The following is a 23,901-nucleotide window of genomic DNA, read 5'->3' as shown; positions in this document are numbered from 1 at the left end:
GAGGAAGGTAATCCCCCTTCTTCGGGCGCTCTCAATGGCCCGTCGCCTCCTAAAGGACTTTGGGAAAAGGCTTTACACAGATTCACACTGTTCCCTCAAAAGAAGTTAGTTCAAGTATTGTGCCCCAACAAGTGGCTTTTATAAACACATGCTTGGCGAGCTCGCGGAAGAAGTGCCAGGCCCGACCTGGCAGGGGCCAACGCACGGCAGCCGAGGGCCCGGCCCCTCCCTTCAGACGAGAAAGAGGAGATTAGAGGTCCCATTGAGGAAGAAGGGTGACTAGGGCATTCATTTCTGTACCTTCCTCCTTCGGCTCAATAAATGTGTCAAGGAAACACCTTGTTGACATCTTATTTAGTAAATCTTGATCATCAAAAGCCCCCTCCCTCATCCCATGACCCCCTTCCCCCTGCGGGGTCACTCGGCCCGGAATGAATCGCAGCATTCCAGACATATTGCCCTATGCACACTGGACCCCCCCCCTCCCCCCCATTCTAAAGCTAAATGCTAAAGCTAGGTAAAGCATGGAAATCTCAATTGGCTGTTTTAAGCTTAGATTGGATCTGGATGGATCAATGTCGCGGTGTCGTGGCATTTCGTTGTGACAGGTTGACAATTTTGCACATCTCTGCAGTGACATTATTACCGGTACCGTAGTTGTACCTTCATCGCTGCGTTACTTAACTCCAGGAGTTGGAGTGTGTTTATAACATAGTTGGCCGATAACGAATAACATTGATTCTGATTCTGATACCGACAACTTCGGAAGTGTAGTTAAAACGAAAACAGAGACACAGTGACCCATACGTTCCAGACCCACCCATGGAGATCAGAAAAACGTTTTTTTTACATCTTCCGCACGCTTTCAAAATATGTCATTCTTTGACAAGCATATGCTGCTGGCAGGATCAACCACGTAGCCTCCTCAGATTGTGACATTATTCGTGTAGTTAAATATTTTTCGTGTTCAATTAAAACTTTTTTTCTTTGAATGTTATTTTATTCTTTAGTCGAATGTTCATTTACTTCCCAAAAAGTGTGTCCTCGTGATATTCCCGCTTGATTCTTTCTCACTTTTCTTGGTTCTGTATAAAAAGCAATCTAATCTAATTTTACGCCTTTAATTTTAAAGTCCATCCTGTTACTGTCCTCTTAAGGCTACTCCCATTTTTCATGTATTTAACCTTGAGTGGAGAAAAAAAAAAAAAGTGAAGCAGCACAAACATTTGCCCCCACCCAGCGGGCGCCGCGACCTCCGACCGAGAGGTCTGAACTTCCATGTTCGTGGGCCGGCGCTGCCATGTCCAATCTGCCAGCGCGCGGGAGCGCGAGGTGGCGGGGGAGAGATGGACGACAGCGAGCAGGAAGTGCGCGATTGACACATGCTACACAAAGACAAAATAGTCCTAATCCCTTATACGGGAAATTTACACACGTATTCGCTTTCCAGGCAAGGCAGACCACAGCTGTTTGCGGAAGATGAGCACATGGAGAAATAGACTTAATTCTATTTTCAGGACGCTATGTTGCTACAGACATCAATATAATGATCATGCTTTTGTCTCTAAACACCACCACAAAGTGTGTGAAATCAAACAAACAAGATGTGCTTGAACTGCAGATGAACTGCAGTTCATCTTGGTCATTTACATCCAGAGAAATGCATGCTCAATCGGATTCGGGTCAGGTGATACGACTCGGTCGTTGCATAACCTTCCACGTCTGTGACGTAAAAAAACAGCTGACTGCTCCCGATCATTGTCTAGCCGCACTGCGAAGCAACGTCCAATGAGTTTTCATTTAAAATATGACCCAAGGACGGTTGATTCTTCTTAGGTAGCAAGCAAAATGAGAGAAAAAAAACAACTTCTAATGCTTAAGAGAATCCCTGAGTAATAGGATTTAAGGCTTAGGGGTTCTGGACCTACAACACCTGGAGGGGCGAGGGTCAATATGAATGTGAGAGAAAGCCAGCATAGATGAGGAGGAGGGAGGACGCACTATCATGTGCTCCCATTCCACAAACATCTGAGGAATCCGCGTCACAAATTCCTCGAATACCTGTCTGAGCGACTTCATGGAGGAGTTGAAATAATAATAATAATAAAAAAAAAAAAGGGCAGCGGAAAGAGAGGAGACAATATCAATCGGGATTGAGATACAAGCTTGTACAGGGGAGTTGGGGTAAGGGGGCTCACCGGGGTGGTCAATGTCTCTGCTCATCCACACAAGAATGGGGAAGGAGAAGAGCATCAGAGGGATCAAGCTCAGCTCATCCCACTGATGTGCGCAGGAAACACAAGAGCACGGGGAAGCACACTGCGGGGCGTCGGCGGTCCCTCATGAGCTTCACCCTGCGGGGGCCGAGGTGATGAATGCACATCAGGTCGGGAGGAAACAAACAAGGCGCTTCCAATTCATCCAATAATGTGTGCCCTCAACACATGACAATACATTCAAATTGAACTCATCTAGCCTTTACTACCACTTAACAATTGCATTTAAAAAAAAAACAAAAAAAAAACATTATTTACAGTTTAAAAAATAGTGGGCTGGTAAGTTGTTTGTTTTACAAATCAGTAAAACGCTCCCCCCCCCCCCCAAAAAAAAAAAAGACACGTTCCTTAATACAAGACTGCCGTGAGAAATGATCTAATGTCACTTAAATGGTCCGAAAAGTATTTCTTCACTCCAAATAACGGATCTTTGTTCGTCTATTTATGCCAGTGTCGTATAGTGACCAGCAGAACAATTCAATGCTTTTCCACAGATGGCAGATGGCCTACTTAACCTTTGTGGCCCCTTTTTGGGACATTTTTAAATTTGGCAGTGAGTTTTTTTTTTGATTGCAGAAAGGTTGGTGAACACTGCCTTACTTACATACTGTATATTAAAGGTAGAGGCAACAGCACCCTCTAGCGTTCAACAATATCTTTCGCATATAGATTTTTTTTTATTCCAAATGTGACGAAAACTTCCAAACCACTCATAAATTTGACCCTTGCAACTCGTTTCTATCCAAATTCATTGAGGCGGTTTCTTCAGAATGCTCATTGTGAAAAATTATTCGTTAAATCACTTATTTTCGCAATGTCTCATCTCCCAATTATTCTGGACTGAGGTTTCTGTTTTACTGATAAATACTCATACTGTACACTAATTGATATACAAAGTTAACTAGTCTTATTTTTACTGTTAAAAACGTAGAGAAAGCTGTAAAACCTTTACTTCTACTTGGCTAATTTCATATTCACAAATCCAGAGTGATATTATGTGAGCTATGTACAGTGATTTTGAATGAGATACTATATATATAAAAAATATAGTTGGAGATACTTGAATTAAATCTAAAAAAAAAAATGAAGGTGCATTTGTATTTAAATTTAAATTGCAAATTATGTCTCTTTGAAAGGGAACATTTCTCTTTGGGACATAAACAGTTATTTACTACTGAAAAAACACCACGAGAGTGTCGTTAGGACTCCACTACGCTAGATGTCACTGTTTCATATTTAAAGCGACCTCCGATCCACAGTTTGTGGCTTGTTTTCCGGATGTCAACACGGCGTGTAAACACCCATTCAGTACAGTGCAGAGCAGAGAACGCACGACCGCAGACAGGTGTCCGCAATTGGCGACCTTTCCGTATTATTGAGGAATTATCCATTTCACAGGCGTGTATATTAATATATTCCCCGCTGTGGAGTGTAAGCGACCGGACGACAAAAACAATTCAAAAAAGCTGCTCATTTGTTGGCGAAGACGACGGACGGGACTTGGGAGGTAAAGCAGCTCCGAGCCACCATGGCAGCGGCGACCGTCGCCGAGGCTGAGAAGCCGGCGGCGGCGGCGGCGGCGGCGGCGGCGAGCGAAGGCGCCACCGCCGCCGGCTTCTCCGGCATCCACGCGCCGGCCTGGGACGAGTCTCAGCTGCGGAGGTATACGTTCGCTCCCAAGGCTGTCCCCAGGCTGTCGCACACGGACCCCAGAGCCGAGATGCTCATCGACAACGAGGTAAGCGCCAGACACCATGACACCGACCATTAATTCACATCTATCTTTATTATCACTGTTATACTTCCATTTTCCCACTTTTGCTATAAATGCTATACATATTTCTATATATCTATCTTTGGTGTAAAATAGGCTTCACGTCAGCGTTTTTAATTGTATGAAATTATGTATTTATATTGGAAGTCCATTTAAAAAAAAAAAAAAAAATCCCCTTAATGTAATTATGATAAAATAAAATAACAATTTGAGGGATTGCATTAAAAAAACAGGATTAATAAGTATCATAAACTGACACGAATTGTTCTTATAATAATCACCCAAGGGGATTTTTTTAGTATAAAGTATAAAAAAGACATTTTTAAAATGAAAAAGGTACCCTTTAGGGGATTATATATTAAGATAAAATACAATCACATTTTGCTGTGACGACCCATTCATCGAAACCTCAGGCGTGTATAATGTGCATAATTGATATTTATGCTGAAAGTGTGTACAGTAATCTCGCAAAGCGGAAGTGTACGTGCACACGTGATCATAGAACATCCATGTTTACGTGAGCAGTGCGCGCGTTTTCGCCCCCTCCCCCAAAGCGGCGTCGGGAGCGCGCCTCGGTGTACGTTGCTTCAGTCACGTAGCCTCCGTCTCCACGCGTGTCCGATTTGGTCCGGAGGTGTCCAATGGCACGCTTGCCTCGCACCAAGGACACGCTGCTCTTTGTGTATCGGGATTTTTTGTTCTTTCTTCTTCTTCTTCTTCTTCTTCTTCTCCTCCTCCTCCCCCTCCCTCTCTCTCTCTCTCTCTCTCTCTCTATCTCTCTGTGTTCTCATAAAAATCATAATTCAGTCCACTGTCGTCCGTGTATGAATTTGTCCTGAAGCAGTGTTTTGTTTTATCGCGGTAACTATCGGGAAACATTTTAGATTTCCCATTTTTAAAAGGCTGGTATATCGTAGGAAAGTTTTCTTCGCACGATTACAAACGACTTGTAATGAAAAGATTGTAATCATTTTCATACATTTTTTTCCCCAAAGTTAAATTTGAAAATTTGGCACACAAAACATTAATAGGAAAAAAAAAAAACAAAATCCACAGCGGAGAATGGCTAAACACTCCATAAATTGATCAAATACATACTAGCACAGTTATGAGGCGTTTGCAGTTGATCAAATTCATGTCATGAGCCGTCACGGCCAGTAGCAGGTCCCCAAAAATGTGTGTGCGCGAATCCACCAATTTACATAACATTTGGCAGAATCACAGGAAAATATGTAATTCTGATTATTATATGGATTTGAAAAATTCTCTTATTCACCTTTGATGTTTTTGAGGGCCATTTGTCAACTGTACATTTTGGGAAATGCCCGAGAGTTGTTATGCGAGTACTTAGTGGCTAGGGAATTTTCAAAGTCGTGGCTATAACTCGGAAATGTGTTCCACGTCATCAGTAGTGGTGTAAGTGGAAAGGGGAATAATGCGAAAGCGATGTATTACTGGGAAACTAAAAACAGAAAACAAAGAGAATCGTATGTTGTGTATTTCACCAAATCTGCTAGCTTAACGCTAACTCACAATGCAAAAGGCTAAAGTCACTAGCATCGATGTTGCTGTAATTGTAAGCATTTAACGAATATAATTGAACACAAATCACTTAGGCAACTATGCTTTTTTTAGGCTAATGATAAGTTGATTAGTAGTGGTCGGACTAGCACCCTAAAACCCCATTCGCTATTCGTATTGACAGTAACAAATTGCAATGGAATTGTTACGCCTTGTACTATTCCAAAATAATAGTCCAAAAAAAGAAAACTCCAATTAGATGATTTGAAAAGCATCTATTGAACCGGTAAGAGAGTACGCTGGCACGTTTTGACTGACGCATTTTCGCTGCCGCGTTTCTGTTCAGAGAAGTTGTTCTTTTTAGTTTAAAATGGCTTACTTGAACCGGGATCCCTCGCCGCACTTTGGCCACAGGTAGAATCTCGGGTCTGTTTTGCGGCTGTCAGTGTCATAAATCCTCACGGACCGGACCAAGCTGTCGCCAGTTAACCTGCTGGCTAGCTAGCTGCTCCAGCCTCCTCCTCCGCTTCCGTGGTGGCGCTTCCACGTTATCCTTGCAGCTCATTGGAGAGCTAGGCTAAATGCAAGCCTCCATCAGCGGAGAGCCCGTTTATTTATTGACTTACTTACAAACTTTATGGAGATCTCAGTGAAGCTACAATGCGTGCATGCGCAGAAGTGATACGCGCTAAGTCAAAATGGTGGCGCCAATTCTTCTTCTTATTTTTTATGTGTATTGAACGCACGTATTGTATGTACGTATTTGCAGGAGCCGGTGGTTTTAACGGACACAAACCTGGTGTATCCCGCTCTCAAATGGGACATGGCGTACCTCCAGGAGAACATCGGCAATGGCGACTTCTCCGTCTACATCGCGGAAAACCACAAGTTCCTTTACTACGATGAGAAGAAAATGGCCAACGTGGAGAACTTTGTCCCCAAGTCCCAACGGCTCGAGATGAAATTCTCCGAGTTTGTGGAGAGGATGCAGCAAGTGCAGCAAATGGGAGGGGAGGAGCGGTAAAACGGATGCATTTTTTTTATTCATCATCTATTTCATTATGTTATTACCCAAAAGAATGAATAGGATTTCCATTCATTTAATTGGGAAAATTGATGGTCATGTATGGTCATGGAAAAAATTCAACTTGTATCTCAAGGAACCACACTGTTCATGGATGACTGATTTACGAATGAAAATGTTGTAAAAAGATACTCAGCGTTTTGTTTTTGTTTTGTTCCATCCATTTCCAAGCACACCTCGAAATTTGAAGAAACTCTGAGCGGTGACGGGGAAAATTCATGGCTGGTTTTGCAAGTTTATTTGCGCATGCTTGTGTCGCCCAGGGTGTACCTGCAGCAGACGCTCAACGACACGGTCGGAAAGAAAATCGTGGTCGACTTCCTCGGTTTCAACTGGAACTGGATCAACAAGCAGCAGGCCAGGAGGAACTGGGGCCAGCTGACATCCAACCTGCTGCTCATAGGCATGGAGGGTACGCAGTTTTCAAGTCTCCTGCGGTTTCTCCCCCATCAGAGATACTTTCTGATAATGTCCCGTTATTTCTCATGTATAATGTACATTGTTTTAGGTGCGCATTCTACATGGGTATAGGAGTAAATGAAAAAGACGTTCACATTTTATAAATGTAGGCCGCCATCTAGAGGTTAGGAAAAAGCTGTAGACTTTCATTCCAATATGCCGCCGCCCCCTAGAGGTTAGGAAAAAGTTGTCCACTTTCATTCTAGTATGCCACCAAGAGTTTATGAAAAAGGTGTAGCCTTCACTTTCATGCCAATATCACAGGCACACATATGACTGCATATATGTACAATTGTGCTCATAAGTTTAAATACCCAGGCAGAATTTGTGAAATATAGATATATTTTTTAAATATGACAGATGACTGAACAACAACCATCGTTCATTTCTTTATGGTTATGTTTTGTTGAATGATTATGCTTTTCTGAAATGCTTGACCGTTTCATTTGAATGTGTTTCACCTAGTCCTTCATTGTACCCATCTCGCAAACTCTGCCTGGCTAATCAAACATATGATCACAACTGTGTATTTTCTCATTTACTCAATAAAAGTAGGGCCGTGAATTTCCAAATAGGAGCAAGTCAATAAAAAGAAAGAATTACGTGTTCAAATATAGTGCTTAACTTCAGAATAATTCTTTGAAAAAACTAAGAAAATACAGATAATGCTTCATGTTTTGATACGGGTAGACGCAAAATCATGTATTGTAAAAACGCATTGTATATATAGGTTGAAGGGTTTTCCAGAATTGTCAGGTCAAGAAATTTGGGGGTGCGCATTATACACGAGAAAATACGGTAATATTAGTCAAAGCAATGAATATTCCCCACGCTCAGGCAACGTGACGCCGGCGCATTACGACGAGCAGCAGAACTTCTTTGCACAAATCAAAGGCCACAAGAGATGCATCCTCTTCCCTCCAGACCAGTTTGAGTGTCTCTATCCTTACCCTGTACACCACCCCTGTGATAGGCAGAGTCAAGTAAGTGATAGAACTTCCTCATGTAGTTTATTTGCTCCAATACTATTTACTGGATGCGGATTTACTTTGAGGAGACAGTAAACTTACACTGACTACTGTGTCTTTAGTGTTGTCCCCTTAAAGAGATGTAATAGAATAAAGTATTGACAAAAGATGTTGAAACTGTAAACTATAAAGACAGGCTAATACTATATCGTAGTGCTAAATGTTGTTATTTGTCATTTCTAGGTTGATTTTGACAACCCCGACTACAAGAGGTTCCCCAGTTTTCAAAATATTGTTGGCTATGAGGCGGTCGTGGGCCCGGGAGACGTGCTCTACATCCCCATGTATTGGTAAGAAGTCCCATTTATGTGCGCAAACCTATTTGTGTTCACTTTTCTAGTCAGTATTTTTTTCTTCCTCTTAGGTGGCATCACATAGAATCACTGCTGAGCGGTGGAGTGACAATCACTGTCAACTTTTGGTACAAAGTATGCATTTGAAACAGATTTAAGTACAGCGGTGCCTTGAGATACCAGTTTGATTTGTTCCGTGAGCATGTTCGTCACTTAAAACACTCGTTTCAAGTCAACCTTCCTCACTGAAATGAATGAAAATGCCATTAATCTGTCCCCCCAAAAAAACAGTTTTGTGGTTTTGAAGAAATACTACGCTCTATAATATTATACTATATGAAAGTATGCACTAATGGCATAATGAAATAGAATGTGAACAGATTCTGCCACATTTTTTGTTTCAATTCAATGTACATTGTGCCGCGCCTTCTGGTGTGCACGCCTTGCCCAACTGGGGGCAGTATCCTTGCAGAGGATAAAGAATATACGCCTTTGTGTATTATCGCTCAACATCACACTGGTGCTTGTTGTGAAGTGAGTCGAGTTCACTGCCACCATACAGCGCTTGCACCTTAAAATCGGCCGAACCACGGCTCGTATCTCGAAAAACTCCAATGTCGAGGCACTGCTGTACAATATCCCCAGAAAGACATAATTGCCCAAGTCATTTTTCAAATGGTCTTCTTGGACGTCATGATCTTGATGTCTGTGTTGAGGGTGCGCCCACGCCCAAGAGGATAGAATACCCGCTGCGAGCGCACCAGAAGGTGGCCATCATGAGGAACATCGAGAAGATGCTAGGAGAAGCACTCGGCAACCCTCGACAAGTAAACGCGCTTCGTTTCCTCTCTCTTTTTTTTCTTTTGACTTTTTCTTACTCCATATAAACGGTGAACTCCTACGCAGATCCAGCACTTTGAATCACAACCGCTTTTAGGTCACCTGTTGCGTGAAAATCCCTGCGGCATGCTCGACCCTGCCAGCAACCCACTTTCTGCCTATATTTATGGCTCACCAATGTCACACTCTTAAATGATTTTTTGTTCCTTCTTCACCATTTCAAACAATTCCCAGGTGTGGCAGTATAACATGTCTGTGATTGTGATATGTTCAATCAGGATTTCTTTTCTTGGTGCAATAAAAGAGAATGTAAAGAAAATGTGAAACGGTAATGACGTGTGTGCGCGCGCGAGGGTTCGGGCGTGAGTCGTGGCCTACAGCAGCTCCTTGTGAGTTGTTTTCGTTTTCTGAAGCTCGTGTCTACGTACAATTTAGGCTCGCAACATAGAGCAAAAAAAAGGACCAAGCGACTGCTAGTAGCGCAGGAAGCACTCTTAGCTAATGCTAACCTGGCTTTGACCGTGATAGGGCTTCAGCTGCTGCTTCAAAATGCCTTTTTTTTTGTTCTGGATCTTCAAACAGTCTTGCTAAGAAAAATGGAAAATAAATCAGCGAACAGGTGAATCCGAGGGTGTCGAACCGCGAGTGTGTGGTGGTCCACTGTATTTTTGTACCAGCCATTAAAAGTCTATTTTCCATAATATGTCCAGCATTTTTTTTCTTGTTTTCCTGCCCAGGTGGGACCGTTGCTCAAAACCATGATCACGGGCCGCTACGAAGATCCCAACGAGGCCGCCGCCCCTTGAAAGTGCGCCCTCTTGACTTTTGGACTATGTCGCTGCATGGCAGTAAGCGGCCATCTTGAAACCGTAGTGCTTCTCAGAGTGCCATCGTCCTTGCCGATCCCATGGGAGTTGACTGTACTTGAACAAGAGGTTGTTTTTTTTTCTTTTGTCTTGCTTAGTTATTTATGTCAGTCAGTGTTCTCAGAGTTTATAATTAAAAAAAAAAAAAAAAAAAAGTGAATAGGATTTGCTGTGAATGAGAGATTTTGGGGGAATCTCAGTGATAAACCACTAGTGAAGATTCGGGTGGGGGGGGAGAGTGAAATGTAACATTTCTCTCGCCTGGTCGTGTCGAAAGCAGTTGTTGCTGTCCGACGAGTATCTTCCGCACCGGCGATGTGGTGACGCATCGAATAATCCGATTGTTTGACTACTTGAAAGAGGCTGATGAGTCCTTGAGTTGAAAGTGACTTTTAATGCAAAGTCCACGGTAAGTGTGCCTCGCTGGTGTTGCACTTGCTCGCTTAGCTTCGCCTGGCTACAATTTGGAAGTACGTCTACGTCTATGCCTTTCAGTGACTCTTCCAGTATCTCTGTGGCACCCTGCCGATCACGCTCTTCATTGGATATTCGAGGTATGAAACATTCAACAGTTGGATAAGCTAAATGTATAAAAAAAAACAACCTGTGAGGATATATAATGATAGTTATGATGATTAACTCCTCTCATGTCTGGGCTACAGAAATTTAGTAGGAAATTGGACATAAAGTAAGCACTTTTTTATGTTCAAAACTGGACGCATTGGGACTATTTTGACGTACAGTATGTACAACAGTTGTACTTTGTTGCTTCCTACCATTGTTGACATGTAACAAGCGCTGGATTTTAATTTTAAATACAATTACAGATTTTTAGAAAACCCAATTCTGCAATTTTCCTTTCATTATTATTTGATAACATATAAACCTAAAAGTATGCATCTAAAAGTGAAAGAAAAGCTCAAAAACGTACATGCATTTAATTGCTTTTTTCATACTATATATTTTTTTTTAATCTGGGAAAAAGGATGGAAATATATTTTGTTTTTCATTTTAGGATAATAAATGACAGAAATGTAAAAAAAATTGCATATTTAATTGAACAGCAAATTTCTAGTTTCTAAATGAGTTTTCTAAATTGTGATTTTCTTTTCAAAAGAAAAGGATGAAAAAAAGTTGTATACACTTGTTTAATTGTACTCACTGTCCAATTAATTGTCATACTAATTAATTTGTGATTATCTGGAAAAAAAGCATGGAATTTTTGAAAATGTAACTTTTTATTGACAGCGACAATATACAGTTTTCTGGTAAGCACAGTGCATTTCTTTTTTGTACAAAATCCTACTAAATTCTCCTGTGAAATGACAAAACTGTTCCATGCATGAACTCACCTCCAGAGCCACCACAATAAATGCATTTGGTTATCTATTAATAACATAATTGTAAAAATATGTCATCCAACTAATGACTGTAATATCTGACCATTTTAATGTTAAACGGTATTAAACACCACTGTCGTTAAGGTGCGTTTAGAGCAAATGCATTAGAGTTCACACGAGCCGCATTATTGAAAAAGAAACATATATATATATTGCAGCTTTGTGGGAGTGAGGGCTGGCATGGTAATAAATCGTCTAAGTGCAGTAATGTATATGATGACAAATCTAGTGGTACTGAAAAACAAAAAAGCCCCTCGTATTCAAAAGTATGTGCTGGCGGGCAGCCAGATAACTTTCTTATGTTCTTAATCATTTTTGACTCATACTTCAAGGACTATTGGATTAGGACTAGCAAGGACACACACACACACACAAAAAAACCAGATATAATATTGTAGGTTACGTATTCCTGTGGAACTAATTTATAGTAAGGCTCATATTTAAGGTTTATACTGTACCCGTGATCTGGTGGAAAGCTGTTTGTTAAGCTTCATGGTGGTTTGTGTGATGTACACTGCTATAATACAAATATTCAACTGGGTTGCATGACCTGCTATAGGACTGGACTGCGTGTCGTCCTTTTTTTTTTCCACCCCCCCGCCCCCCATTTTAAGCCACTGTGTCGCCTACTACTTCTGCAGAGCCATACACTGAAGATTGTATATGTTCCAAACGCCACAGAAACCAGTAGAAGCCGATCTGGTTTTGCTCTTAAAAGCACATAACTATCGAAAGTATGGGTTGCAAAAAGGGTGGAACATTTCCGGGAAATTTGGAAAGATTGCAAATCATCTTTCCCTGTTGAAATGAATGGAAATGCCGTTAATCCGTTACAGCCTCATTCGACAGTGTTTTGAAATTCAAGCATGGTCAATGAATGAATTCATCTTGTATCTCAAGGCACCACTGTATTCTAAATTGGAAACTTCCAAAGGGAATTCATGGAAAAGTAATGAAAAAATATCAATTTAGCAAATTCCTGGTTTATTCCTGTTAAATCACGCGGAAAGTTTCCAGTTTAAAAAAAAAAAACAAATCTTCCGGGATTTTGCAACCTTAATTGAAAGTGACATAATGACGGCACTACAAAAAGCAACACGTGCAAGATTTGTTGTTAATAAAGAGACAATTTGCAAGACAATGCTGGCGTACTTTTTGTCTCAGTGGTGGTCACATCGTACTGTAGAACCTGCAATTAGCGTAAATGACTACAAATGCGTCACTAAAGCTCACCATACAAATGAACTCTTCTCATTTTTTGGCTTGTTTACACTTTCCTGTTCATACGGGGTTCGGGTTTCAAAACGGCTTGGGTTTCAGATTATTGTTTCAAAATGGGATTAGGATTTCAAAGTAGGGTATTAAGACAGGGTTAGTGTTTCAAATTGGGTTTTAAAACAATGTTTGGCTTTCAAAGTAGGGTTTCAAAACGGGGTTAGGGTTTCAAATGAGGGTTTAAAGAGTGTTTAGGGTTTCAAAACAGGGTTAGCGTAGCAAAGTAAGGTTTCAAACAGGGTTACCGTTTCAAAGTAGTGTCAAAAGTGATTTTATCGTCACAACTGTGGTTGTTATTTAACATTTTTAAAGTAGAAATTCTATTTGTTGGAGTACTGAGTGAGTAAGTGACGGCGGTATAAGCGGTTTAATGCCCCTGGAGGTGCACAATTATCTGGGATTTATGGACTTGGCAGAGGCCAGCGTCCTTGGCTACGTGTCGGTTCATTATTTGGCCAAATAAAGAATCAGAATGATAAACATCTATTCATTCAAATGTCACAACTTATCTGTATTTTGTACTGAGAAGTCTGGAATTTTTGAAATCTCAAATATATAAGAACACGGTCACAGTAGTAGATGAACGTGTTACGGCATAAAGACGCGGTTATCAATCCCAACATAAATCATGCATCTCCAAGTTCATCACACAAAATGCAGAGAAAAGTCCTTTTACTAAATTTGTGAGATAGGGTACTTGTTTTTTTCCCTTAACATGGCATAAAAGAAACACAATTGTCTACAAAATTAGTCTTTACTATAAATTGTGCGTTTTCATCAAAGCAAGAGGGTTACAAGTTCAGTCGACAGCCACTGCACGCGTTACAGTAATAGCGATCATCGCTATCAGTCACATACACTGCTGTTGTTTAGTAACTCAATTATGAATTAAAGAGTATCCAGTAGAAATACGATTGACCAGTGTGGAACAATGGAGCTTACAACTCACTCCAAATGGTGGGGGGGGGGGGAAAAAAAAAAAAAAAAAAAAGCGAAATTAAAATTCACAAAATACCAATTTAAAGGTGCCATGATAGCGGCTCACTTCAAGTTCCCCCCCCCCGAAGGTTTTCACAATGAGCACACAGCCACTCAGCGATGAGATAAATCTAGTGGTGCCTTGAGATGTGAGTGACCCCACTCACGGGTTTTTCCACATATCAGCTGTCGTTTGGATGACTTTTTTTTTTTTTCTTTCTTTGAGTTAAGATTAGTTCGTTAATTAGTTAACAAATCTTCAAAAATTGGCATCAAGCTGTTTTTGGCACTCGCAGTTGAAGTCTGCTGGGGGAAAAAAAAGTGTGACAAAAATTACTTAATTCTTTACATTGTATTTTATTATCTCATTACTATAGGTTTTTACAAAACATAATAATATAGAGTGCTTCCCCCCCCCCCCAAAAACAACATTTTTGGTTGTTTTTTTTTTTGGGTGGCTGCAACAGATGAATGGCATTTCAAAGGGGGAAAGATGATTTTAGATAAGATAAGACTGTTTTTAGCTACAATTGAATTGTATCTCAAGGCACCACTATATGATTATGTTACAGATGTCTTCGAATGTTATTTATGATCAAGCTTATTGTCCAATAAAAACATGCATTTCCAAAATGTCCCTTTAATTTGATCCTACTTTTTTTTTTTTTTTAAATCTTTTGGATAAAACCACAATTTCGACTTGCAAATTTTTCATCACGCATCAACATTTCTCTTCAAAGACGCGTTTAGCTTATACTCTTGCGACGCAACTCTTTTATGCGAATAATGTGGCAATAACTGAAAAGACCCCATCGAATAATAAATATACCCGCAAATCTAAACCACAGATTGCTCAGAAACACTCGTTTGATATTCTGTAAAATAATGTATGCACAGTAAGTTGCGTTATGTGCAAAATGTGCAATTAAAAACCTGAAAATTCCAAAAGCAAATGTAACAGAAAAACATTAACAACAAGTGTACACACCATGGCAACATCATTGAAAATAAGCTCACTACGTTTGAGAAAGGAAATTCCAATTCACATTGTATAAATAAAACAAAATACTGTGAGTCAACATAATATGTGTGGTTATACCCGCCGTGCTGTCAGTGAAATCGGTATTTGCGAGCCGGCTTGAGGTTGACGTACGTCTTCTTCATGTCATCCGTCTCGCTCTTCTTCACCACCTGGTAGCGTTCTCCTTTGGTGCTCACCACCTGGTTGCCGTGGTAGCGGACCAACTTTTTGGGAGCCTGCCCCAAATTGAAAACAGAACATGCGTGAAAATGGAGCTACACGTTTGCCGACGGGCGAGAAATGGACGGACGGACTTCAGTTCTTACCTCTTTGGGGGCGACAGGTCGATGTGTCTTTTTGTCCTCTTCGTTGTCGACGAGCATGTACCTGCAAAAAGTCACCATTTTGCATTTGATTTTGGCATTCCATACGGAGTCGACTCGATTGCATTTTTACGACCAATCCGACTTTTGACCATTTTTCCCAAATTCAAATGATCAATCAATGGCAGTATTTACCTGTGCTTAGTCACTTACTTCTCAAGGATGCTTTCTTTCAGTTTCTGATCGGCCACTGAGGAGATATTCTTCCCTTGATTGACCTTAGGGCACAAAATGCAGTTATTGTTTTTGTTTTTCCCTTTCCTCCACGTGACAACATTGACGTGACTGAGGTGAAAAATAAAGCAAAAGGTGGACACGCACGTTGAGCGGTGTGGGGCTGAGTTGGACGTCGCCCTCGATGATAAGGCGTACGGCTTCGTCCATGTCGCCTTTGGCAATAGACAGAGCGCTGCGGGCCTCGGACAGACTGCACTTGGGGAACATCTCCAGAAGGTGCTGCTCCTGGGTTTCCAACTCTGACACTGGTAGCTGGCAACGCAGTATTACAGAAAGTCACGCCCCACTGCTTGTGTGAATGCTGAGGAGTATTCACACACACACACACACACACACACGCGCGCGTTATTCTGCACCAAAATTCTTAACTTTTTAAAAATGATTATTGTGCCAATTTTCACTTTTTCTATTCCTTCCACATTTCTCCACCATTCCGACTTCAAAATGACAAGTCACATTTCCATTTTTTGTGAATTGAGTCAAATGAGTTGTTTTTATTTCTGGTTCCAGGTTAAAGCTAACCATTTTTATTTAGGGTATTATACATTTATAATCAGGTAAATAAGTCTAATTTGAATTAAAAAAAAACCAAACCGTTCTTAAAGAGGTGAAATGGCGGCGTGTAAATTGCGTGTCCGTAATATATGTTTCACTAAATGCAAATAACGAGAGATGAACAACGATGCTGCGGCAGTAGAAGTGCAACAAATAATCGATTAATTGACAACTAATCAATTTTTATAATCGATTAAGCATTTAGAGAATTGCCCAAATCCTTGCAATTTCAGCCTCTCAACAGTAAATGCTAAATCGATAAAACTTATTATATCATTTGCAATCATCTGCTTTGAATTTGGAAAACAATGCTAAACAATATTTCCTATTCTGACATTTTACTGACCAAACCAATAATTGAATCATAGTAAATATGGTGGCGCATTTTCAATTTGAAACAATGTAGCTTTTTAATAGCAGTTTTTTTCCCTCCCATTCAGCGATTAATTGAAACAAAATAATTGACAGATTAACCGATTATCAAAACAATCGTTGCTTTTAGCCCTAGTCTGTAGTGTTGCTCACAGCACGGCAAGCGACGAGGCACACGTCGAAAGGAACGGAAAGGCGAATTCCCAATACATTCCGATGTCAAATATTGCCATTTGTAAGCTGATTCCATTCAGTACGCTCACTCAAAAAGATTTGCTCGTTCGAACGAATCGCTGGCCAACGACACAACACGGCTTGAGTCCTGTCGACCACGCCGCCCCCCACCCAAAAAAAGAAAATGTGAACTGCTTGGTACATAAATGCGCAGTGACACTGTTGAATCCGGTGCGCTTTTAATATTTTCAGTGCTGCAATTACGTGAGCCCCTGGTTTGAGATACAATAAACTATGACTACTGTATTACCTTGGCAATGGCGCCCTCTGTTTGTGTTTGAAGGCACTGCATTTCCCTGCCAGGTGGGGGTTCACTCGGTAGGCGGGGGGTGTTTTCAAATGAGCGGTCTTCCGGCTTTGGCACGCTGTTTTCTCCGGTCACTAGAAAGGAACACATTCACAAGCTGAGTGTCGATCGGCGCCCTGCAAAGTGACAACACAAAACGAGAGCAGGAGGAGTACCTGACGTGCGAGCTGCAGCGAGTGCCGACGCCAGGCCAAACATCATTTCACACACTTTGACGCTGCAACGTAAAAACACATTAGTTGCAAATATGTCACATGACCACAGAGAGCCAATCAGAAGCATTGGCTTTAGAAGTAGGAAGTGATTAAAAAACAAAAAAAATACCTGACCTTTTGCAGCTATATAAATCATGGGAATTTCCAAAAGCAACTGTAATTTAATAACTAGACATTTTCTCCCAGTAATAGATTAGAATTACATATAAAAAAAAATCACCCACAAATTCAAACTTAGACTGGGAATAAAATGGCTACTAAGTCCACTTTAAATAAAACATGCTCACGTTAGCCTAGTTGGCTTTGTCAAGTATCAAACGCTGAAGTCATTGCATTTTTTGGTCTTTTGACTCACTGAAATGGGGATAAAGTGTTGACGTCACCTGTCGATTTCGGCAAATCCCGGTACGTACGCCTCCAGCATCTCGGCGAACACCTCCACGTCAAAGTTCTCTTCCACACTCTGCTGGGAGCCAAGATCTTCCAGAACTCCAGTGATATAGGACAGGAGGACGTCATCCAGCGTGCTGTAACAAGAGCTTGCGGTAACACTGGCCAAGAGCACACCATGAAACATAAAGCTGTGAATCGGATGCGAGCGCTTACCTGAGATCTGCATCGGGGATGTAAGTCTGTAAGAAGTCGTGCAACGCGCCGTGGATGATTTTGTGGAGGTCCATGGTGGCTTTTTAACTGCACAGAGGAGGAAAATGCAGAAAGCTATATTGGGTGGGAGTGGTCTGGCCCACCCCATACCAAGCGCAGCCACCCTGCTTGTCACATCAAATGGGGCACACTTACGTGAACAAGTTGCAAAACAACTTTTTTTTTTATTTTCTTTCCCTAATATACAAGCCGTTTAGTTTAGCGCACGACCTAACTGTATATTGTATAGCCATTAACAACAAATGGCTGAGGAAGCCACACGCTGCGTTTGTTAAGAACTAACAAGAAATTGAATGCACGTATATCAGTCCAAAAAAACAAAAACAATTACACGGTGTTCAGGTTTCGTCATTCAGCGACAATTCTCAGTAGTCGTAAGTCGAGCGTACAATTAGCGACCTAGCAATGCTAACTCCAAGCTAACCTCTTGTGTTATTTTACAGCACATTAACACCAAGACGGAGGAATTTTCTCAACTTTTAGTCACTCGGTGATGTCAACCAACATCTAACCCTTCACAAACGACGGCAAATACCAGGTAAGCTTTAAAAAAAATATATATATATATATATATATTAGTGTTACTAAGAACACGGGGGAGGCTGTCGCTAGTTAGCTAATTGGCTAACAGCTAAAAGGCTAAGCAAAACAGCCTCATCTTCTGTCTGAAACCTCGAAACGACGCCGACTCACAATGTCCGACAGTGTGAGGACATGAAGGGCTCTCACGGTGCCTCAAAGATATTCCTGAGAAAAGCGTCAGTGCAGGAGGCTCGAGTCCGAGCGGCTCTCGGAGTGCGCGTGGAAGCTTATTAGCAATTCACAACATTGGGGACGTCATTTCCTCACATTGTAAAAACAGGCAGCTCCGTTCAACCGCATGCACTGCACAATAGGAATGTGTTTTGGGGACTTTTCAGATATCAAGCAGAAGAAGAATAGGTGTATATAGCGGACTTTGTTGAACATATCGTCGTGTTTTGAAGGAAACATGCATTTCCCCTCGCACAATATCAAACGTTCTCAAGTGTTTCTAACATAAGAGTTCATCATTTCACCCCCCCCCCCCCCTCCATATTGACTTTTTTTTTCTTCATTGAACTCCATATCCATCGTTCAAGTGGCTATTATTCGCTGATTGCGTATTGGTCAAGCTAGCGCAAAAAACAAAAACAAACCAAAAAGGACATACAGTAAGTCATGTCTTTTAGTAGTTTCCCACGCATAGTTGATGACTTTGGTGTTATCTGAAGCAACATCGGTGAGGTCATCAGCTAGTGCTCTCAGTTCCCCTCACCTGTGTCGTCCATGTACCTATGAATCCTTAATGCCATTGTCTGCTCGCTCTCCTCTTGCTCGATGTGTCTTTTCAAGGAGAAATATAGTAGATGAACTCGGCTGAACTCTCGTTGAACTATGAGATATTTTTTTTGTTGTCTTGCTGCAATGTGAGCGAAACTCTACGAGAATGCACAAATGTAGGTGTTCTAGTAGGCTTTTCCTGACATTTTTGTCATCACATCATACAGCACAAGCCACTGCATCATTGTTGACATTTTGTTTAGTTTATTTTCCTTTGTTTTTGTACATCAGTTTTTGTTCTTTTTCTTTTTCATTTTTTTAACCTAGCTAAGCAGTTTTATTTATTCTCGCAATACCTTATTTTTGCACATGTCTTATGAAAGCAAATATCATAAACCACACGACGCTTCTACTGTAAAGCCATACCATACTGGACTTTTAATAGGCCTAGATGATATACAGCATCCCATTTAATGCTTTATCACTTGATTAAAACCCATTCATTTGGTAAAGTAAAGACAATAGAACAAAGTCAACTGTGTTGAGTTGCAATGAGTTTACAGTAGGGGTGTGTGAATGATCAATCATTCAAATTAGTGGGCGCAAAGGAACCACGAGGACACAAGGTGGCAGCATGGAGTTATTAATAAGAAGTGGAGCGCATCCGCTCGGAGCGTTTTGAAACCTCCTTAAATAAAATAACCACGAGGATGGAAATATATATTGCGCGTCCCATTCAAGTTGAGCTGGAGCTGTATGTGGAAGGTAATTCAGATTACTATTCTTCTACAGAGCACCTAAAGTCGTAGTATTTGCAAAACATTTGAAACCCGGGTAAAGCAGGGCTGTTTTGATTCCGTCAATATACTGTTTTTGTTTTGTTAATCTTAATACACACACACGAATTTCACCAAAAATGTTACACATAAACACTCGTATCAGCATGAGATATAATTATCATATATATTATTATTATTTGGATACATTTCTATAATAGAGTATAGATATTGTAATAATATGATATATCGGTTTTAGGAGGACTATATAAGTTTTATACATCTTCGTACTCCTTTTGAACTGAAACTGCCAAATGCTTCTTTTTCAAAAACATCTATTTTCTCTGTCTCATTTTAGATACTATATAGGGTTAGTTTTTTTCTCTTTACATGTTCAAATAAAGCAATGAGTCATGAATGTGTAAATCAGACCATCATCGTCTAAGTGCCAATGATTTATTGCGTTCATTCCCAAACACGCACACAGTGCACACGAAACAAACCTTGAAGAAAACATTTCAGACATCAATAAATATTAGTATGTGCAAGTCGAACCTTAACATGTGCTAATGGGGCTTTTTTTGCAGGGTTGCGCACCTTTATGCCGGGAGCAAAATCAAGCGTGTCGTTCAACAATGTTGAGCCGGGGCTCCGAACGTGGATCTTGTACGTACGGCTGGCGCACATTTCCATTTCCATTTCCATTCAGACAATGACAACTGGGGGGCGGAGGGGGGTCGACGGCGTGGATGTCTGAGCTAAAGAAAAAAACAACAACATCAATTACAATTCTCATCAACAAAACATTGAATGAGCCAAATGAATGACCCTTTGGCCAACTTCAGAGAATAACGCTCAGAGCTGTCTGCCTGCGAGAGCTGTATTATTCTATTAACGTACAATTTGCAGTTCAGCCACAGTGACTTCATATTTGGATTTTTATTGTATTTTCCAAGCCAATGTGTAGCATTGCATCCGTAATATAATGGCTTCGAATGATTCGATAGTTTCTGCTGAAACGCTCACAGATCATATCAGCACATTATTTGCAGGGGCGAGTTTGTTGAAAACCGAATTTCACTTAGCGTGGCTGTCTCCGAGCATCATAAAGGGGGCATTTACAGTGTGAATTCAAGCACAGAACGCTTTAATTAATCAGAAATTGCACAATACGAGCTTTCCCCCATAATCATAGCCTGTCTTTAATCAAAATCTTCTTCTCTAATTCATTTTCAAAGCTTTTTCAAATGGTATTGTGTCGCTGTGACAAACTGTTAATGACACGTGTAAAGTCAAAGTTGTTTTTTTTGTACTTGAATACAAGTGATTGGCTTGAAGGGATAAGAGATTGGCTGGCATGTTGTCCCAGTGCGAGCTTGACCCGATCCAGATCCGGGCCACCTATGTGGGCCTAGCCTGTCTTCCCATCTGCCCGCCGTCCTCTTTTTCACTTGAGACCCCCCCCCCCCCCTCATTCAAAGTCGCAATACAAACACAGAGCTTTATTAGTGAGATTGCACATAGAAAGGGAGCCCCTTCCAAAAAGAGGGTTGAGCCTTAAAGGCCGCTGTACTTTGCGGTCAAAGCGTATCCGGAAACCAGGAGAAATCGGCGCACATTAATAACTTCTAGCAAACTAGTTTGGATTTCTGACGGACGCAATTTACGTTTCAAATGAGCATTTTACACCACTGATTTGTGTCATTAAACATGTAACGTGATTTGCGCCAACAAGTGACACCGTCAACAGGCCATTTTGGGAATTTTACATGGACTGGCCTATTCAGGTACAGTACGTAAAAATATATATTTTGTTGTTAGGGGTAGGAGGCTACAAATGAGTATTACTGTCACACAGAAAAAAAACTAAGTGAATAATTCATTGGACTAAAATAATGTATATACAGTAATGATATTATCTGATGACTATATGGCTGATGCCTTGAAAATGTGGGAATTATGACATTGATTTGTAAAAGTTTACTCTCATAATATGACATCTTTTTTTCTTGGAAAAACGACAACCTTATTGTCACAATACAGTAATACGCCGTTTATTCTCTTTGGGTTACAATTGTGATATTAAGACATTTTTATCCAAAATGTTTACTCTTTTAACGTCACAATCTGATGTCGTGATAGAGCGAGCTTTTCCTGTAATATTATGAATTTATTCTTGTAAGATTATTCTCATGTTGACTTGACTTTATGACTTTCTTCTCATAACTATGACTTTTTTTCCTCGTAATTTTCGTACTTTATTTTTGTAACATTACAAAAGTCAGGACAGGTCAGGATTGCTGAGCCCCAGTAATCCCGATTCCCTCGAGGCATACTAAGTTTAGGCCATATTTTCATAATATTAAGAATTTCTTTTGTAACATTATAAAAGCCAGCACCGTATTATTGTAGCTGTGTGACTTTTTCAAAATGTATATATATATATATATTTGTACTTTACTGCTGTAACATTACGATTTTATTCCCGTAAGCCTGCAATTTTTTTCTTGTAGTATTTTGAGCGCATTCTGACTTTCTACTTCTGATGTCACAACTTCTCACAATATTCAGACTATAATCTCATAACATTAAGACTTTTGCCTCTTTTAATATTTGCATTCAGTCTTGTCCTAACACGCCCGATTGAAGACAATAAAACATTCTAATTAAATTAGCGCAATCACCAGCCGTATACTAAGAAGGATCTCGATACGCTCTTGCCTCCAGCTGATATTATGAGTGGGCCGACCGACTCTGTGTACAATTATGTTCGCTTTGCGTCAGCAAATGATGGGTCGGACCCCCCCCCCCTTGTCTCCATCCGTGTGTCTCTGTTGAGCAGTCGATAGGTTAACCTGTCCATGGCATCCATCTTCGGCGGCCCCCCCCGCACATTACCATTGATCTGAGGGAAATAAAGAGCACACGTGTTATTATATACAGCCCCGAAAAAAAGCAGCCCCTTTCACATTGATGGAGTGAACAGACCAAATGTATGAAATATCGCCCCTCCGACGTCTTCTGTCTTCCTGTCAATAGTGCAGCCTTTGCCCACAACCTGGATCAATAGCGACTTATCTTTTCACCATAACACACGACAGTGCTCTGTGTGTGTGTGTGTGTGTGTGTGTTTTATTATTTTATTTCGAGTATTGAAATTCACATTCCATGCCTCACATGTAAAGTCTATAATACAGACATGTTCTTCGCTGTCCTTTTTTTTTTGGTGTGTGTGTGTGTGTGTGTGTGTGGGGCCCCGCCAGTCTGAGATGTGGCAGTTACAAATTTACATGTTGATTTTCTGGATGTTTATCCGCAGCTTTTGGGGGTCTCTCATGTGTGAGACTGCTCAGCGGAGAGAAGACACCCCTCTGTAAAAACATCTGTTGTCGCAAAGGGCTGTCAGACATTCGCGGCCTCCGTCTCTGCTCGCCGCAGACGATGATATCCCCGCCCCCCCGCACAGCCCCGCATTTTATACTGAAAGAAAATGTTCTATATACACCGTAAAGCTGTGTTATTTAATCTAAAAGTATACTTACGCAGCAGCAGTAATTTCAAATGAAATTTGGTTCGCATTTCTTTCCCTGTATGAGTTGGACAAGCTGCCTGAAGATGATAACAAAATCAATCTGAATTATTCATAGAGATGCAGTTGTTATCTGATGGGGAAAGCTACTGGAAAATTGAAATTTACAAAGTGTGCTTTTGTATCCGAAACAACCGCTGCTTTGCGTGAGTTTGTGCACTTTGACACAAATTAACAACTTGAAAAGGAGATGTAGGTTTGTAAAAGAGTTGTTTTTGTCTTGAAAATGGCTCAGCATGACACAGGAAGTGTTTTCACAGCACCTCTTTTGTAAACACCACAAGGCACATCACCGCTGTGTTTCTCCCCGTTAACTGCCATTTATCTTAGTCAAGGAGCTGCTTCCAGTCATTTCAACGCTCCCTCGCTAAAACACGCTCAGACGCGTGCACACAAGCATCCTGCTGGCAACCCCAAAGTCGAACACAGTCCATCTGTTCTCTAACGCCG

General features: G+C 40.9%; 2 protein-coding genes and 1 long non-coding RNA gene across 4 annotated transcripts in view; 2 read left to right on the top strand and 1 right to left on the bottom strand.

Moving 5' to 3' along the window:
• The first annotated feature begins 3,560 nt into the window (after window positions 1-3,560).
• hif1an (hypoxia inducible factor 1 subunit alpha inhibitor) lies at window positions 3,561-12,682 on the top strand. The gene is made up of 8 exons (XM_061789168.1): window positions 3,561-4,014; window positions 6,341-6,591; window positions 6,919-7,067; window positions 7,952-8,097; window positions 8,326-8,432; window positions 8,507-8,570; window positions 9,152-9,262; window positions 10,013-12,682. Exons 1-8 carry the CDS (start codon window positions 3,805-3,807, stop codon window positions 10,079-10,081), a joined length of 1,107 nt encoding a protein of 368 aa, XP_061645152.1. The 5' UTR covers window positions 3,561-3,804; the 3' UTR covers window positions 10,082-12,682.
• Window positions 12,683-14,431: 1,749 nt separating this feature from the next.
• On the bottom strand, window positions 14,432-18,663 carry cuedc2 (CUE domain containing 2). Of its 2 annotated transcripts, none has more exons than XM_061789169.1 (9): window positions 18,478-18,648; window positions 17,725-17,811; window positions 17,502-17,645; window positions 17,059-17,120; window positions 16,847-16,977; window positions 15,520-15,687; window positions 15,352-15,416; window positions 15,142-15,202; window positions 14,432-15,051 (listed from the first exon to the last, which is right to left on the bottom strand). In XM_061789169.1, exons 2-9 carry the CDS (start codon window positions 17,796-17,798, stop codon window positions 14,905-14,907), a joined length of 852 nt encoding a protein of 283 aa, XP_061645153.1. In that variant the 5' UTR covers window positions 17,799-17,811; window positions 18,478-18,648; the 3' UTR covers window positions 14,432-14,904. The 2 variants fall into 2 exon arrangements, 1 of the variants encoding a protein (XP_061645153.1); XR_009790700.1 differs by having other exon boundaries at window positions 14,972-15,051; window positions 15,520-15,736; window positions 18,478-18,663.
• Window positions 17,957-23,901, top strand: part of LOC133485464 (uncharacterized) — a 232,799-nt gene continuing 226,854 nt past the window's right edge. The window contains exons 1-2 of the long non-coding RNA XR_009790701.1: window positions 17,957-18,158; window positions 18,228-18,322. This is a non-coding gene — a long non-coding RNA (uncharacterized LOC133485464). The remainder of the gene's footprint in view (window positions 18,159-18,227; window positions 18,323-23,901) is intronic.

Source organism: Phyllopteryx taeniolatus, chromosome 11 (genome assembly GCF_024500385.1).
Source record: "Phyllopteryx taeniolatus isolate TA_2022b chromosome 11, UOR_Ptae_1.2, whole genome shotgun sequence".
NCBI lineage: Eukaryota > Metazoa > Chordata > Actinopteri > Syngnathiformes > Syngnathidae > Phyllopteryx > Phyllopteryx taeniolatus.
Note: the sequence above shows the minus strand (reverse complement) of the source record. Positions and strands in the feature narration are given on the sequence as shown.

Coding starts and splice junctions, on each gene's coding strand:
- hif1an (XM_061789168.1), top strand. CDS start 3,805: ATGGCAGCGGCGACCGTCGCCGAGGCTGAGAAGCCGGCGGCGGCGGCG. Junction 6,592..6,918: donor CAAATGGGAGGGGAGGAGCG/GTAAAACGGATG, acceptor TGTGTCGCCCAG/GGTGTACCTGCAGCAGACGC. Junction 8,098..8,325: donor CCTGTGATAGGCAGAGTCAA/GTAAGTGATAGA, acceptor TGTCATTTCTAG/GTTGATTTTGACAACCCCGA.
- cuedc2 (XM_061789169.1), bottom strand. CDS start 17,798: ATGGACCTCCACAAAATCATCCACGGCGCGTTGCACGACTTCTTACAG. Junction 15,688..16,846: donor CAGAGGGCGCCATTGCCAAG/GTAATACAGTAG, acceptor CTGCGTTGCCAG/CTACCAGTGTCAGAGTTGGA. Junction 15,203..15,351: donor AAAGAAAGCATCCTTGAGAA/GTAAGTGACTAA, acceptor GACTTTTTGCAG/GTACATGCTCGTCGACAACG.